Raw genomic sequence first — 16,239 nt, 5'->3', positions numbered from 1 at the left:
TTTGTGACTGTAAGTAAGAGAAGTGATTTTCTTCAGAGTTCCCCAATGTGCTGCCACTGTGCAGCTAATTCATGCGGCTCGGTGTAATACATAGGGCTGGATTTTGGGTTTATTTTCAGTGCACTTACTACAGTGACAGCACCTGGGTTCTGGAGAACCAGCCTCCAGGGACGTACGTGCTGCAGGTGCAAGCCTACGATGCAGACCTCGGCGTTAATGGAGAGGTGAAGTATGGGCTCATGCACCGCGACGGAGCTTCCCTGGGCTTCAGCATTGATCCAGACACAGGTCAGTGGCTTCCAGGTTACTGAGGTAAAATGAAAATGCTGTTGTATTCTAGTGAGAGTGCCGCAGTAGGTTAGCCGTAAGAGCTTAAAAAATAAATACTGAAAAAAAAATAGAGTAAGTGGGTAACCATGCATATAGATTCAGTTAAGATGATAGTGACTTAGATGGCAAATTGAGTAGCGTAACAAACCTCTGTTCAATGTGAAGGTAAAAAGCTATTCTGAGGACAGTGACAGTCTTGATGCATCTCAGGTGAAGGAGCTATAAAAGTTGCTGATGTTCCTGTAGTCAAAACAGTCAAGTGGGATATTTGCGTGTTGGTGTCCAGGACTCCCCAGTAGACTGGAGGAGCCAGCAATAGGGAAGCAGAGTCCTCGTCTCGAGCATAGTGCAGACGGAGGTCTGGAAGGGGTCCCAAAAAGGCCACTTTAAAGTCTCACAACCAGAAGAAAAGAGGCGAGACAGGGAGAGACTTGGTCATCAGAGAGGAAAAGCTGAAGACAGGGAGAAAAATGTTCAATTTATTAACTGAGCTGCATGATTCTACCCTGTTTTAATCTGTTCAACAAGGCAGTCTCTGGTTCCCGCTGTGGGGATGGCTTTGACTACATCATTTAAGACTCGTGTGACTCTTCCCCAGAGCAATAATGAGCTATCTTTCAAATACTCAGTTACTTGGACTAGCAGTGCGATAGCCCTAAGAGACGTCTCTCGAGAAGGTTGCTGACCGCTGGTGCTGTCTGGCAAGCGAAGAGAGGATAGGCAGGACTTGTAGTTGGTCTGGTCCGAGCCCTGCCTTGCAGGGTTGGCCAGGGATTGAGCTTTAGGGTTGTGCTGCGTGCAGTTGTAGCTCCCTCCTGTGCGGGAGCAGCGCTGGTCCCTTTCTGCAGGCTCAGTCCCGCGGTGTCTGTGTCCCCAGGGGTCATCACCACCACGCAGAGCTTTGACCGTGAGAAGCAGAGAGAGCACACGCTGTCTGTTACCGCCACCGACCAAGCGCAGGAACCGCTGATCGGCGTCTGTCAGATCACCATCTTTATCGCTGACGTCAATGACAACGATCCCAAGTTTGAGAACAGTCGCTATCAGTGTGAGTGATGTTTTTCCCACTACCACAACGTGAACCTGTTTAGTAGTTCCTAATAATGACGGTCAGTTTTTAGGTGACCAGTCTTTGCTGCTGGCTAAGCCAGTTACTGCTTATTTCATTGTCAGTGGAAGGATGCAGAATTAATCAATGTCATTAGTGTCTTATTTATTGCAATACTCTTAAAAACACTGACAGTTTACAGTCCTACGAACCAGGCAGATCTGATCCCTTTCTTTTGTGGCTTTTCCCTGCCTCATTTTTCTGCACTCTGAATTTTTATTCAGCATCCCCCGAAACAAAACATGACAAAAGCTGGGAAGTCAACGACCCTGGTGAGAAGAGTAGTCATCATCTATGTCTCTTTGATACAGTGCTCCAGCTCAAATAGGTTGGAGTTGTGTTTATCTCTTGTCAAACAGCCTGAAATCCTTGGCTTATAGCCTGCAGTTGGCTGTGAGCCCTGATTCCCCCCTGTGCTCATGAGCTAGCTTTTCCCATTTGCCCTGGTGCCATTCCCTTTTTCATCCCCATACAATGTGCTTTTCAACAGTCTTTGATTTGCCTTCAGCTGCTGCTTCTCCAGTAGAGTCCTGCACTTCGGTACATTTCATGTCATCCACAAATGACAAGCATACTTCCTAGCTGATGAACTGTGACAGGCTTTTCTTGCATAATTGCCTCACCAAAAATGGCAAAAAATGGCTGATGATGTGTGTGACAGCAAGTCCATTTTGGAGGTTTTGACTGTTCAGTGGAAATGTCACATAGGGCAAAGCAGTGACCAATGTCTTATTAAAACGAAGAGGGCTCATAAGTGTGTTGTCTCTAGCATCGCAGGCCAGCATTTAAGGATTCAAAAAGAGGTTGGATGCTTGTACAGCGGGACTTTAGCTTGGAGAAGTGACCTACTAGGAAATACATATATGTCTGTGCATTAGAGGTACACACAAAGACAGAAATAAATTTGGTTTACACCTTTTAGAGTATCTTATAGTGACTAACATCAAGCACCAACTTGGTTAAAATGTGCCAACTGGGAATAGCAATTTCTGCATTTCCACCAGTGATTTCTGTAAACCTGGCTGTAGCAGCACGGAGAATTCAGGTGGGAGTGGTCTTTGCTGGGGAGGTTCTCTTTGCAGAGAAGTTTCTGAGACAAAAGTAATGTTTGTGCAAAGACGAACCTTTCTACAGTACCTTCAAGTATGTTCTTCAGGTGAAGCTGCTTGCGATTGTTTTCAAAAGAAGTGAAGCTGAAAGGTTGCATTTGGTAGTTACGATGACTTCGGCATTTCCAAGGAATAGGTGGATTTTTGTGGGATTTTTTCATGAACGCAGGAAACCTGCAAAGGTCCTATAGCGTAGGCAGCCCTTTGGGACAGGGAAAATGCAGATAATGAGGTCACTTTATGTGTAGCACTTTCCAGCATGTATACGTAAGTAATCAATGTTTGTACATCACAGAATTAAAAATAGCTTCCTCTCTAACGAGATCAAGTGCCATTAGTCATAGGTTCCTGTTCTTCTTGGAAACCGCTGGTTCTTGATTCCTGTGCACTAGGATGTTGGTCAAATCCCGCATTTAAGCCATATATTTTATAATCTGCATGGAAGGCAGGCATTAAACAACTGCTTATCTCTATGCATGGATGGCATAGTAATTGCTAGTTATGCCAGCAGCAAGTAGAAGTACATGAAATAAGAGAGAATGACCCTTCCAAGGAATTGTGAATGTGTTTTTTTTTTCACAATGTGATTTAACAGGATTTGACTATAAAAGTATAAATTTAAACACAACGAAAGGATATTTTACAGTGTTTCTTAGCAATAAATTCCATTTTCATTAATCTATTTTAATACCAGTAAATCTCTTCTGAGAGTAGCTTTGGCTGCACTGACATACCAGGGACATGAATCCTAGGCCAATTAAATGTCATGGGAATAAGAGCAGCTAATTAAAGCTCAACTTTGTGTTCATGGAGTTGTGGTGGTTTGCAGTGTTACTGCCCCGTTGCCACAGATTGTAGATATTAAGGGAGAAAAAAAAGAAGACATGAGCAGAACACTTTATAAATAGTGTGAAATGCTGATTTTCCCACCTCAAAAATGCTGAAGTAGAACTGCTCACTATTTCTCATGATTTTGTTGGCGTCCTTGCTAGGAATCAGAAAGACAAAATGAATTACTCCTCTGGGCACTGTGTACTTCAACTGTGCAGCTTTTTGCTGGCAGATTTTTAGATGACGGCTCTAACAGCAGGTTCAGTGAAGGCTTGGTCTGCCTAGGACCATTGGCACAAAGAGACAGCCTCTGTTGCAGGTCGATTGCTGGAAACACAGAGTGAGACCTCAGGACCCAAGGCTTTATGCTCTGTGATCACCTCCTGCGTCCCCGTGGGGATGCTGTCGCTCGCCTTCAGCATTGATCCTGATCGTACAGAACCCCTCGTGATGCCAGACATGGTCGCAGAGGGACAGCAGCACCCAGAAGCTGTCAGGGTGACAGTCCCCAGCCCTGCCCTGGTAGAGGCTAGCGGGGACGTGGAGCTGACGTGGTCATGGATGGCCTGCACCAAAAGATATATTAAATGCCAGCAATTACTTAGCCATCTCCTGATGAGCATAATCTCTCTTGGCAAAACTGTGGTCTTCGAGAGGGTGAGAAAGTGGTTGGGCAGCACTGCTGGTTTTGCAGGGGAGCTAGGGGTGTACCCCCAGGCACAGCCAGCCCAGCAAGGCTTTAAGCAAAGACCTTAGCTGGGAAAAAACAAATCTGCTTCACCAACAGCTTGCTTAACAACCTGGCATGGAAGGGGAACCTGAAAGAAAGAAAGAAGAATGTAGACGCTCTGTTAGTGACAATACTTCGTAACCTGCCTTGATACAGAAACATTTAATCTCCTGTGATGGGAATTATGAGGTTTTGTGTGTTACCCTGATTGAGAAAGCACTGGGAAAACCTGGTTTTGCTGTGAAATGAACTGCTCTGAAATGCTAGTTTGAGCGAGGAAGTGGCACAGGGAGGCCCACGTCCTCAGTTTCTTCCAGATTATCACTAAAACCTGAGATGAGAGTTATCTAAAGGGCAGGGCTGTGCTGTACACTTAGCACTGACCTGTGAAGCTCTCTCTCACGTTTATTGATTGTTATGTGCAGGAGTGTTTCTGTTACACAGCTCAGTAAGTCGCAACCAGACCTGCTGACAATAACTTTGTCTTCTCAAAGATTTCCTCAGCGAAGACACTCCAGTGGGGACGAGTTTCCTCCATATTGCAGCTCATGACAGCGACCAAGGCATGAACGCGGCCATCACTTATTCAATGTTGGAGCATCAAGTGGAGTACTTCCAGATCAACCCCAGCACGGGCTGGGTGTATGTGAACCGCCTGATCTCCCAGGTAACGTCACTGCCTGCTGGAACTGAGCAGCCCCAACCCCTCACACCCGTCGCAGAGGGTTCAGTGCAGTCTCTTGATTTGTACAAAATGCTTTGCAAATATCCTCGATTTTCTTTGTTTCATAGGCCACTCGCATTAGTTGCTGTGTTGTAGCAACAGATGGAGGCAACAGAAGCAGCACTGTGGAGCTGACCGTAACCATCACCAGCGCGCTGAGCCAGCTGCCCCGGTGGGAGCCGAGCAGATACTGGGTAACAATTCCCGAAAACACCATCCGTGACACCAGGATAGTGGTACGTTAAAAGTATGATTAATTCCCTCCCTCTTATGTTCGTTTCATCTTCTTCCTCTGTTTTGCTTTCTCTGTGTCTGCATTGGAACCACAGACCCACAGAATGGTTTGGGTTGGAAGGGACCTTAAAGCCCACCCAGTTCCAGCCCCCTGCCATGGGCAGGGACACCTCCCACCAGCCCAGGTTGCCCAAAGCCCCATCCAGCCTGGCCTTGAGCACCTCCAGGGATGGGGCATCCACAGCTTCTCTGGGCAGCCTGTGCCAGTGCCTCACCACCCTCTGAGTGAAGAACTTCTTTCTAATATCTAATCTAAATCTTCCCCTCTTTTAGTTTAAAGCCATTCCCCCTTGCCCTATCCCTACACCCCCTGACACAGTCCCTCCCCAGCTTTCCTGTAGCCCCCTTTAGGCACTGGAAGGCCGCTGTAAGGTCTGCCCGGGGCCTTCTCTTCTCCAGGCCAAATGTTACAGGCAGGTAAATTTGCTGTCAGTTAAAGAGCTGCAGCAAGCCTAAATGTTGTACAAGGAAACTCAGCTGTTCAGAATGGAAGTAAACTGTTTGTCTCTTGTCTGTTATCGTAGCCATGCATGCACTGTTCTCTCCATCAAACTGAACACTGCACACTTGCAACCCTGCACTTCATCACCGTATGTGGTGGCTCTTTTCTCCTTTAGACCATCAAAGCCACATCCCCTCTTGGTGATCCCAGGGTTACGTATAACCTGGAGGAGGGTCAAGTTCCAGAAACAAACATGCCAGTTCGTTTCTACCTGAAGCCAAACAGAGCCGATGGATCTGCTTCTCTTCTGGTCGCTGAACCACTTGACTTCGAGACAACCAAGTTCTTCACCCTGCGAGTCCAGGCACAAAACGTAGCAATGATCCCTCTAGCTTCCTTCACCACTGTTTGTGTTAATGTAACAGGTAAGCCCTGCTGTTGTTAGAACAATTCATTCAGAGCAGTACTGTTGTTATTTTTACTGTAACACCATGAATTAAGGTAACATCCATGAAATTACAAAACACCTATAAACTCTTTGTGCATTTCTATGCTGCAAAAGGAAGTTGTATGGTCATTTAAAAGTCTGTTTGAGACAGTTTCTAAGTATAACTAGGAAATGTGGAAATGTGATAATGTAAAAATGCGCTGTGTGAATCTTTACACAATCCTAGTACCTGCTTTTATAAACATAAATACAAAGATTTCATTTTGATAGGAGGAGAAATCTAGTAAATGCCCCCAAGCTATGGAAAGGAGATGTGTATCACTGCAAATTTTCTGTGCTATAGAAAGAGAAACAGTACAGATAGCTTGTTTTTGTGGTTGATATGTTTAGGCTTTTTTTTTTTTTTATGTTCAGAATTTTCTATGTAACATTGAGGTAAAAACTGTAGGAATGAAAATGTTCTTACAACAGGTAGAATTTTCTAAGATTTGACCTAACCCACCTTCCAGTGAAATCTCTTTGTAAGGCTCTACTCCTGTAGAACCATATAAAACTAAGTCCAAATTTAATCTCTGCCTTTTGAAGCATTAGTGGAATTTCTTTGACACGTTGTAGTCATTTAGGTTCAAAATAAGAATAAGTGAAGTCTTTGGCAAAAACATTTGTCTCTGTCACCACCATTGAAATGAAAGACCTAAGTGGTAATTTGAATAGGAATCTAACACTTTTGCTTCACTTTACCACAGCGTTGTCCTGTCTTCCACAGTCCACTAATGCAAAAACCCTTCTGTGAGGCAGGGGTGCTTAAAGACAGGGCCTGAGCCTCGTTGTAGTTTGTGGACCCTGTCCCAGAATATTTTTCAGACAGCGCAATTATTGGTAGCAGAATTTATTAGAAACTTTGTTCTACTCACAAGCAAGAATGCTTAAACTGTGGCTGTTAGGGAAAAGTGCAAACAGGTTTAAGGGAATATGTAACATTTCTGGGTGTAATTCTCTTACAAAGATAACACCAGTTGGATTTATCGTGGGTTGACCAAGTCAGTGCTGTCATAGATCCCCTGCCTGTCTCTTGTGCTCACCTCTTCCTACACAACATTTCTAGGGAGAAAATGCATCAAAAGCTGGCCCGTCAAATTACTGAATGTATCTTCTCCAGTTTAGCTCTCTCCAAGGGTCAGGCAAGGAAGAAAAGCAAGACTAGCACTGACAGAAAGACAATGCAGCTTTACATTGCGTCCAATCTGATCTGGCTGCAGATGACCACTACCAGGGCAGCCCTTTCTTTTCTCCAGGCTCCTTGCCACTCCTCCTGCACTGGATCCAGTGATTAGCTGCTGCAGTTTGTTAGCTCACCTAGCCCCATTCTCTCCAGAAAGTCAGTTTTCTGTCAGAGCCACAAAACAAGCACTGTCAGCACGCGATGCAGCTGATGGGAGGGAGCATCCCACTGCATAGAGCAGGATGACAAGAGTGAGAAGATCAGCATTGCTCCTGTGAACATCAGCCAGTGCTTAGGTGAGGGGAGGCTAATGTGCAGCTGCCTCCTAAATAAACATTAGATCCTACAGCTTAAAACAGCTCTGGCTGTCCTGCCCTGCAAAGACGACGAAAGACTGTCTGACACACATTCTTTGTCAACACTAGACTCTGCAATTTGAATTTTCTTTGTATGTCAATCAACACATAATAAAATGCTGAAATTAACTACTCTGAGTGGTTCTGCTGTAGGTTTCAGCAGATAACCAGCTCTTTACAGACTGGGAACAAAAGGCCTCCCGGTCCTGGCGTTCGTGGATTTATTATAGTAAGACTGCTGGTCAAATTGTTAGCTAGTATCTTATCTGAGATTAGGCCACTCTCTCTCAGAAATCGCTCAATGTCTGTAAAATGCCTTCTGACAGCTGCCATGAAAATGGGAAGAGCAAAAGCAGGATTGCTTCTTACTATGAACAATGTGAGTTCTTTTTCTAAGCAAAATTGTGGCTGTGGGAAGAAACTGAATAAATGAAGATGTTGTTCTAAAAGCCTTCAAACATTTCCTCACCATGGTCCCAATCATCTTCTTTTGCAGATGTCAACGATAACGTGCCATTCTTCATGTCTTCCAACTACGAGGTGTCCGTGCCAGAAGGAGCTGATGTTGGCACATCTGTGGTTCAGGTTTTAGCTACAGACTTGGATTCTGGTCTACACGGAGAGGTTTGACCTCACATCCAATTCTTTTCCTCCCAGTAGGCAAGTTTTAGTATAGTAATCAGTGAGAGTGCACAGTCAGCAGATGACAGGGAACCTCATTGTCACATTTGGCCATCATTGTCACAGTGACCTGGCCCTAGAAAAAAGCAGTGTTATGAAGGAATCCTGCATTTTCAGTGCATTTTCCTAAGCATCTTCCAAAAATCCTATAAAATCTTCTGAGAGAGAATTCTGGATGGTAGAGATCTGCTGGTTTGTAACTAATTTTGCAGCTCCTATGGAGTAAGCAATGTGGTGGAACTGTGCCTGGGTGGAAATGTTTTGGTTTTTTATCAGAGGAAGAAGCCAAACCTTTGCTAAAGGAGAAAAAATGGACAGCTTTCATCAGTGAAGGTCTTGATTTGTTCATGTTCGAGGGTTTTTTTTGTGGTGGTGGGGTGATGAGGCAGAATAACCTGTTGAACAGGACCCAAACTGTTCTATCAGTTAGCCCCACTTCTTTGCTACCAGAAGCACAGTGGGTTGGTAGAAGATGGGGAGGCAACAGGGACCCCCAGGTCATTCCCCACTTTCTCTGTCTTCATGATCTTTTTGAGCTGTCTCCTACTGACCACAGTTGGAGATGAGATACTGGTTTGATGGGATTTGATATGACTAGTCTGGCTGTTCTTTTGTTTGAGAATTCTTTTTGTTTTTATTTTGAAATGGGCAAACAACTTCAAAAATTCTGTCCAGACAAACTTCCTTCCTAAGAGTGTTGCCACCTTGTGGAGAGGCCCAGGAGGCTACTGGGGAAGGGAGAGGTCGCAGCACTCGGCCATACAAATGAAAGAGGAAAATGCAACCTCCCTTACCTATTTACCTTTTAGGTTCACTACTTTTTATTGAAAGATGCTAGTGAGGACTACAGGTTCTTCACCATTGAGCGCAAGACAGGAATTATTTCCACACGTGCATCTTTTGACAGAGAGAAAAGAGCCTCCTACTTGATTGAAGTTCAGTCTCAGGACTCTTCAGAATCTTCTAGGCCTGGTGTCCATGGGCAGCCCAACACAGGTAAAACTAGTAACAAATTATGTATTTGGTAAAAGATATCAGAGACTGAATTCCTTAACTTTTCTAGACTTGGGGATGTGTCAGCTGTCTAGAATATGATAAGGTGTTCCACCCTTGCCATTTTTAGTCTACACGTTTGTCGTGCATCTCCTTAGACACAGCCTACGTAAGGATTTTTGTCAGTGATGTGAATGACAACGCCCCGGCATTTCCTCAGTCGGTGTATGAGATCAGCATAGATGAGGACAGGGACGTTGGAAGTCCTGTTGTGACGGCAACAGCAAATGATCAAGACGAAGGTGAGCTGACTTGCCCTCCATGTCTTTCTTTGTAAGTCCTCTTATTATCCCTGTGTGTTGTATGTAGGGTTACCTCCCTCTTGGGCAAACAAATTTCTGCGTTCAGGAGACAACTGAGCACTTCAAATGTTTGTAGAAGTGAACAGAGAAATAAACCTGAAGCACCAAATGATTTTCTTTTTTATTCCTAAACATTTTTCAGCAAACGACTACTATTGTACAGGCAGAATATTCTTCTCAGATGGATTCTCTTGAAGTAGAGCAATGCTGTTATATTTTAGCACCATCCAGTGGTAAAAAATTTAATAAAACGCTAAGGAATGTTGGCATTTGAGGAAGGAGGTTTAGGAAACACAAAGTAAAAATAGCTTTTGATATTTTAATAGTATGTTACTTTTTTATTGTTAGCAAATGAATGCACAACATATAAATTAAAGGCACACGATTCCCTCATTACCAATAAACAAGGACTTGTCTGTGACTACAAATTATATTTGTGGACACAAATGCAGACCCTATGCCCAATCTACCATAAAAAAAAAACGTTAAATTACATATATGGCTCATTCTGTTTGTATATGTGTCTGTTTTATCTCCTACACACATTGTAACAGCCTGCTGTTCCTGGTGAATAAGGTTGCTCTTGGATACATGTCCGCCATGTACAAGTGAATTGAGCATTCAGGGAGCTCATGACCAGGTTGTGGTCATTTGCTTTCTCTTGTAGGTGCAAATGCCAAACTCAGGTACCAGATCACATCAGGAAACGCGGAAGGAGTTTTTGATGTGGAACCTGAGGCTGGAACTGTCTTCATTGTTCAGTCACTGGATTATGAACAAGAACAACGTTATGAGCTCCGGCTTGTAGCATCTGATGGAAAGTGGGAAAATCACACTCTTATCATCATCAATGTTGTGAATAAGAACGATGAAGCACCAGTCTTCACTCAGAATGAGTATTATGGCAGTGTCCTGGAGGAACTCACAGATCTGCCTGCATTTGTTCTAAAGGTAAAGTGCTTTTCATGCAGCAGAGAAAAACCTGATTTTTTATTTTTTTTCCCAGGGTTGAGCTGCTCACACACACAGAATGGCTCAGTGCCATCCATGCACACAAATCCAAAGAGACAGTATCATCAGAGTGGGTAAGCCCTGGTATTAGGATTTGCTAGCAACTTTCTGTAAAGAAGAGAATAAAGAGAGTCTGGCTGAATTTGTGTGATGGACTCCCTTGACCAGCAGAAATGTTGAACAATAAGTTAGCTTTCCTCTACAAAGCAAGGGAAAGTGTATTTGAGGAATTGTATACGAATAGTGTGGTTAGCATCTGTACTTCGTGTGTTTAAGTTCACAGATTCTTTGGCTACACTTATACTGCCAAATAAAAATGATCAGGGGATGCTCTTTGACTGTGGAGCTGAGAGTCCTCTGTCCCGTGCTGATAAGTAGCTTGGATATATGGCCACCCTGTTCCCGCAGCCTTCTGTTCACTCTGAGAGAAAGTCCCTCTTTGTCTTTGTATTACAGCTCTGAAGAGTTTCATAAGAAACATATGCTCAGCAGATCTGTTGTTATTATTCCCACTTGCTTCTTTCTGGAGTTATTTCCTCTTCCCAAAATATAATGGGAAGAAGAATATATTAGCCTGTCTAAACATGATCTTTCTGTTTCTCTAGGCTGTGCATTGATGTTTATTGAGAGTACTTGACCTGAGTGACTGAAATCAAGAGATGTTTGTTGTTAAATTTCATGCTATTTTCGTGGCCTGCACAATACCAACTGACATCAGTAAAAGAACAGCATTTTCCTGGTTTCCGTTACATAAACACTTCCCTGATGTGGTTTCTTCTAGGTTTCTGCAAGAGACCCCGACCAAGCAGCTGATCAAAATGCCATTAGCTATTCCCTGCACGGACAGGGGGCCGGTAGCGAATTCAGCATCAATGAGAACACGGGCGAGATCAGCACAAGCAGAAGATTGGACCGCGAGAAGCGATCAACATGGCGCTTCCTCGTTCTAGCAACAGATGAGAGCGGAGAGGGACTGACTGGCTTCGCAGATGTTATCATAGAAGTGAGGGACGTGAACGACAACGCGCCCCTTTTCCTCTGTGTTTCGGATGGTTGTTTCATGGGTCACACCCCTGAGGATTCCCCAGCAGACACGGCTGTTATGGACATGACCGCAGTGGACTTTGATGACCCAAAAGCTGGCACGAATGCTGTACTAACCTACAGAATCGTTCAGAACGTCCAAAACGAAATTAACCTGAACTTGTTCTCAATTAACTCTGTTAGCGGCACCATCTATACCATGCTTGGCTCCCTGGACCGGGAGAAGGAAGACAGGTACCTACTGGTGGTGGAGGCCAAAGACGGAGGAGGGCTCACTGGGACAGGCACCGCCACTATTTTGGTGACTGATGTGAACGACCATGCTCCGGTCTTCCTGCAAAGAATCTACACGGCATTTGTCTCTGAGAACGCGAGCATTAACACCGAGGTCGCAGTGGTGTCTGCCGTGGACAGGGATGAGGGGGAAAATGCCGTGGTGACATTCAGCATCCTCGACGGCGACAACGACCGCAAGTTCTCCATGGAGACAGATAAAGTCAACAACTGCGGGTTCATCCGGCTGCGAAAGCGGATTGACTTTGAAAAGCCTCACGAGAGGGTGTTCAATTTGACTCTGAAAGCAGAGGACATGGATTTCTTCAGCATCGCTCACTGTGTGATCTACGTGGAGGATGCCAACGACCATGCTCCGGTCTTCTACCCCCAATTCTATGAAGTGGCTGCTCTGGGGGAAGACGTGCCTGTAGGCACCAAAGTTGTTCAGGTTTCTGCTGTTGACTTGGATTCTGGCCTGAACGGAAGGTTTTCTTTCCACCTGCTCAACAAGTCTGACCCAGGTGGCCAGTTCTCTGTGGCTAGTGATGGCTGGGTGGTAGTTGCAGGACTGCTGGATTATGAGGCAGTGACGCAGTACCAGCTCATCGTTATTGCCACAGATATGGGGCAGCCCCCTCTGGCAGGCAGTGCCACTGTTCTAGTGACTTTGCGGGATGTAAATGACAACGGGCCAGAGTTTGAGGCTCATTATAACCCAGTGGTCTGGGAAAACACAGCTTCTCCTCAGGTAGTCCAAATGAATGAGACGTCTGCTTTGCTGTATGCTAAGGACCGAGACACTGCTGCTAACGGAGCACCCTTCTCCTTCCATTTACTCAGCAATTTTGATAGTCTGGATAACTTCCACTTGCAGGATTTCCATAATGGAAGTGCCCAGCTCACTGCACTGCGTACCTTTGACAGGGAAGTACACAAGGTCTTCTACCTGCCCATCCTGATCACAGACAGCGGGATTCCACCGATGAGCTCCACCAACACATTAACTGTGAATATTGGGGACCAGAACGACCACCCGCATTCTGCTGGTTACATGGAGTGCCTCATCTACAGCTACGATGGTAAGGCGCTCTCTGATGCTTGCTTCCAGGTGTTACGGTAAGGCCAAAGGAACAGCTGTGAGATTCACAAGAGGGCTCTGGCCTCTTCCACATAAGATCTCAGTAGAAGTGCTACTGAAGTTGGCTCGAGCCCGCACAAAGAACAGTAGGTGTGCAAGGCAAAGGACTCTGGGCTACTTGGTTTGTGGAAGAAGCTGAGGCAGCCTTGAATTAAGAGGATAGCTGCCTGCTATTCTGTGCATGTTTCTGCCAAACTTGAGTAATGGTCCCTTGTTTTCAGATGCGGTTTTCCAGCAAAGTTAACATTCCAGGGGAAAAGAAAAGAACAGAATTCAGAATGTTGCTGTGCTGAACCTGAATTACTCAGAGAACCTTGTTCCCTGCACAGACTGAATTGAATAGTCAATTTGGTATCGATGAATACTCTTAACCTGAACTCGTGTAAATTGTCTGAGACATTCATATCAGCCTTCAGCTGACAAACGCTGTTCTGGGGGGATTTTCTGTGAACGCTGGCTGCAGCAGTGAGAGACGCCACGTTTCCCTCCTTGCTTTGGAAATTAGCTAGCAGTTCTCTTGTGATCCAGTGCCCAACAGCAAATTAAACCACACAGGTAAAAAGCTTTTAGGTTGCTTACATCATTTAGACTCAGGTAATTTCTTCCTCTTATTTTTCTTTGCCATATAACTGGTGGTTCAATAACACATTAAATAGCATATCTGTTGTGGGACACTAGAAACTATTTCTATGTAGATGCTGTTGACCATCTGTTTGTGTTGAAATGTTCTGCCTGTTTTGTGCTCACTCTCAAGTTCAGACCTTGCTGCTTTTTGCTGAGAAACTCTAGCAAGTACTGAGAACCTCTGCCCGAGTACTAACTAGCCTAAGTACCAGATCTTTTTATAAAGTCTGAATTCTCTTTTAGTTGCTTTTTTAAAGGTTAAAGTCATCTGTCCTGCTAATTTCTGGGAGGGAATAGCAAGTGTTTTTAAGGTAACAGAATCAGAAGTCTACCAGTGTGTTGTGTGCTACATTCATATGATGTAGGAGTCAAACACCAGGGCATCCCGCATGCAGCAAAATCTCAGATGAATGTTGTCCCAGCTGCAGGACATGTACAGTTTTCTCTCCTTGTTGCATGCAGCCCTCAGATGTCAGGGTTTGTGCTGTTCCCTTTCACAAGGTGAAATCCCACAGCTTTTGCTCTTTGTGTATCCTTGATTCTTTACTCAGTTGGTATACGAGTTCAGATACCTGTGGATCTTTCCTTCAGAAATAGCTTTTGGTTAAAAACAAACAAACAACAACACTTATCTGTGAGTTTTTCGTAGAGGATTTAAAAACAGCAGAATACATGCTGCTTTCCCTCTCACCCCAAAGTCTCACCACCTACTCCAAATAAGCCTGGTTATTGTGTTTTGGACATCCTCTCTATCTTGCTGTAACTTCCTCCAAATTGCTATTGTTTTTTGCCCTTTGTCATCCAGTCAATATTTTGGTTGTTCTGCCAAACCTCAACCCCTGTCTAAACCACTCTGTAAGCTGGTTGGGCATGGCAGCTAAAATAATGGGAAGAATTATTCTGACATTGTTTCTGAATCTCTCTTATCTTTCTTCAGAGGTGGCTAGCTTTTTCCTTCCTGACTGCTCTTCCATGCAGCCCCTGGTTGAGTTTAATCTCTGCAGCCATACAGCAAACACCCATTATTACCCACGCAGGACAGCGTGTGGTATTTACAAACTGGTGCACATCTTCTGCAAAGAATCATCACAACTATTTCTGTAGAGGTTTTAGGTTTAAGGCAAACCAGTAAAACTGGAATGGCTGACCTGTTTGTGTAATGGTATTGTTCTGACTATGCCACTTACATGCTATGTTGTTTTAGGTATCCTACCCATGACCATCCTGGGACAAGTCCGTGCCCCTGATAATGATGATTGGGATCGCAAAATCTACCAATTTGAAGGAAAAACATCAAGGTATTTAGAGAGAAAAATGGATATTGGGTAAAATGTGTGGAAAACTTGCCTGGATGCTAAAACACGGAATGTATTTAAACTCTTCTTTTTTTGAAAACAAGTGTGCAAAAGCATGTAGTTGGTTAGATGCTTGTGCGTAGCTCTCCAAAAACCTCTGAGTGTGAAATGACAGTAAATAATGCTGAATGCCAAACTGATCCATTTCCCGTTGCCTCATAGAGTGCCCAATCTACTGGGACACCACTCACAATTCCCCGTTTATAGTCATATCCATAAAAACCATCAATGACCCACTACAGAAAAAATACCCACTGACTTCCATCCTCTTTCCTCCAAGCTCCTGGAACTTGGTATTTCAGTGTCACCACTGTTTTTAAAATGTGATGTGTATTGGATGTGTTCCCACCACAGTGTCTGGATTATGAGCGGGGTTGAGATTTACATGTGCCATTTGGAGGTGGGTTGTGCCTCCTCTGTCACTCTTGATGAATGTATTTGAACTAGGAGTTCACACGGTTTCCAGTTATGCCTGTAGTAGCCTGAGTCTTTCTACATAGTTTCTATGGCATAGAAATAGGAAGAAAACTCAATATACTGGTGGAGAGTCATTAGGAGCCAACAGGCAATGTAAAAATGTTCTGTTCTGCACTGTCCCTTCATGAGGGACCACATCTGCTGTCTTTGGTAGCTTTCCCAAAATAAAGTGGATCAGAGGAACTACCAGCGATAGTAATTACATCTTAGCTCTTTAACTTCTCATAGCTTGTTCCTTGGCTTAACTCTTATTACAGGTACTTTATCCTTAATGATAACTCAGGTTTGCTGACTATTAAAGAAGGAACCCCACCAGGAACATACAACATAAGAGTTAGAGTCATTGATGGAGTCTGGCCAGATGTTGTCTCAACTGTAAAGGTTATGGTGAAGGAGATCAAAGATGATGCCCTCCGTAATGCTGGTTCTATACGAATAAAAGGTAAGCAAGGCGATGAAGTACGTTAGAATCGTAATACTGAAATCTACCTCTTTAACGTTGCTACTGTGTTATTTAGAATTCTCATGCCCTTAAACTTAGGAGCTAATCCTTGATAGATAAAGGTTTGAAAATGCATCTTCATTTGCGTGGTCCTCTGACATGTCCTTACTGCGTGTAAGGCACATCTCTGGAGAAAAGTCGGCAAGAAATGCTTGTCTGATGCTGAAGAAAAGATACAAGAT

The 16,239-nt window shown here is 44.3% G+C and overlaps 1 protein-coding gene across 3 annotated transcripts in view; it reads left to right on the top strand.

Moving 5' to 3' along the window:
* Positions 1-16,239, top strand: part of LOC310894746 (neural-cadherin-like) — a 50,587-nt gene that overhangs the window by 19,620 nt on the left and 14,728 nt on the right. For 2 of the 3 annotated variants that reach the window (XM_083825225.1, XM_083825227.1), the window contains exons 9-20: positions 120-288; positions 1,208-1,378; positions 4,603-4,775; positions 4,901-5,068; positions 5,744-5,993; positions 8,091-8,218; positions 9,085-9,271; positions 9,427-9,570; positions 10,298-10,581; positions 11,423-13,040; positions 14,928-15,021; positions 15,813-15,997. In XM_083825225.1, coding sequence (XP_083681351.1) covers positions 120-288; positions 1,208-1,378; positions 4,603-4,775; positions 4,901-5,068; positions 5,744-5,993; positions 8,091-8,218; positions 9,085-9,271; positions 9,427-9,570; positions 10,298-10,581; positions 11,423-13,040; positions 14,928-15,021; positions 15,813-15,997 — 3,571 coding nt within the window. The remainder of the gene's footprint in view (positions 1-119; positions 289-1,207; positions 1,379-4,602; positions 4,776-4,900; positions 5,069-5,743; positions 5,994-8,090; positions 8,219-9,084; positions 9,272-9,426; positions 9,571-10,297; positions 10,582-11,422; positions 13,041-14,927; positions 15,022-15,812; positions 15,998-16,239) is intronic. The other variant, XM_083825226.1, reaches the window with a different exon arrangement.

The sequence above is a fragment of the Anser anser genome (genome assembly GCF_964211835.1).
Source record: "Anser anser genome assembly, chromosome: 2".
Classification (NCBI taxonomy): domain Eukaryota; kingdom Metazoa; phylum Chordata; class Aves; order Anseriformes; family Anatidae; genus Anser; species Anser anser.
This window is presented reverse-complemented; position numbering and strand designations above follow the sequence as displayed.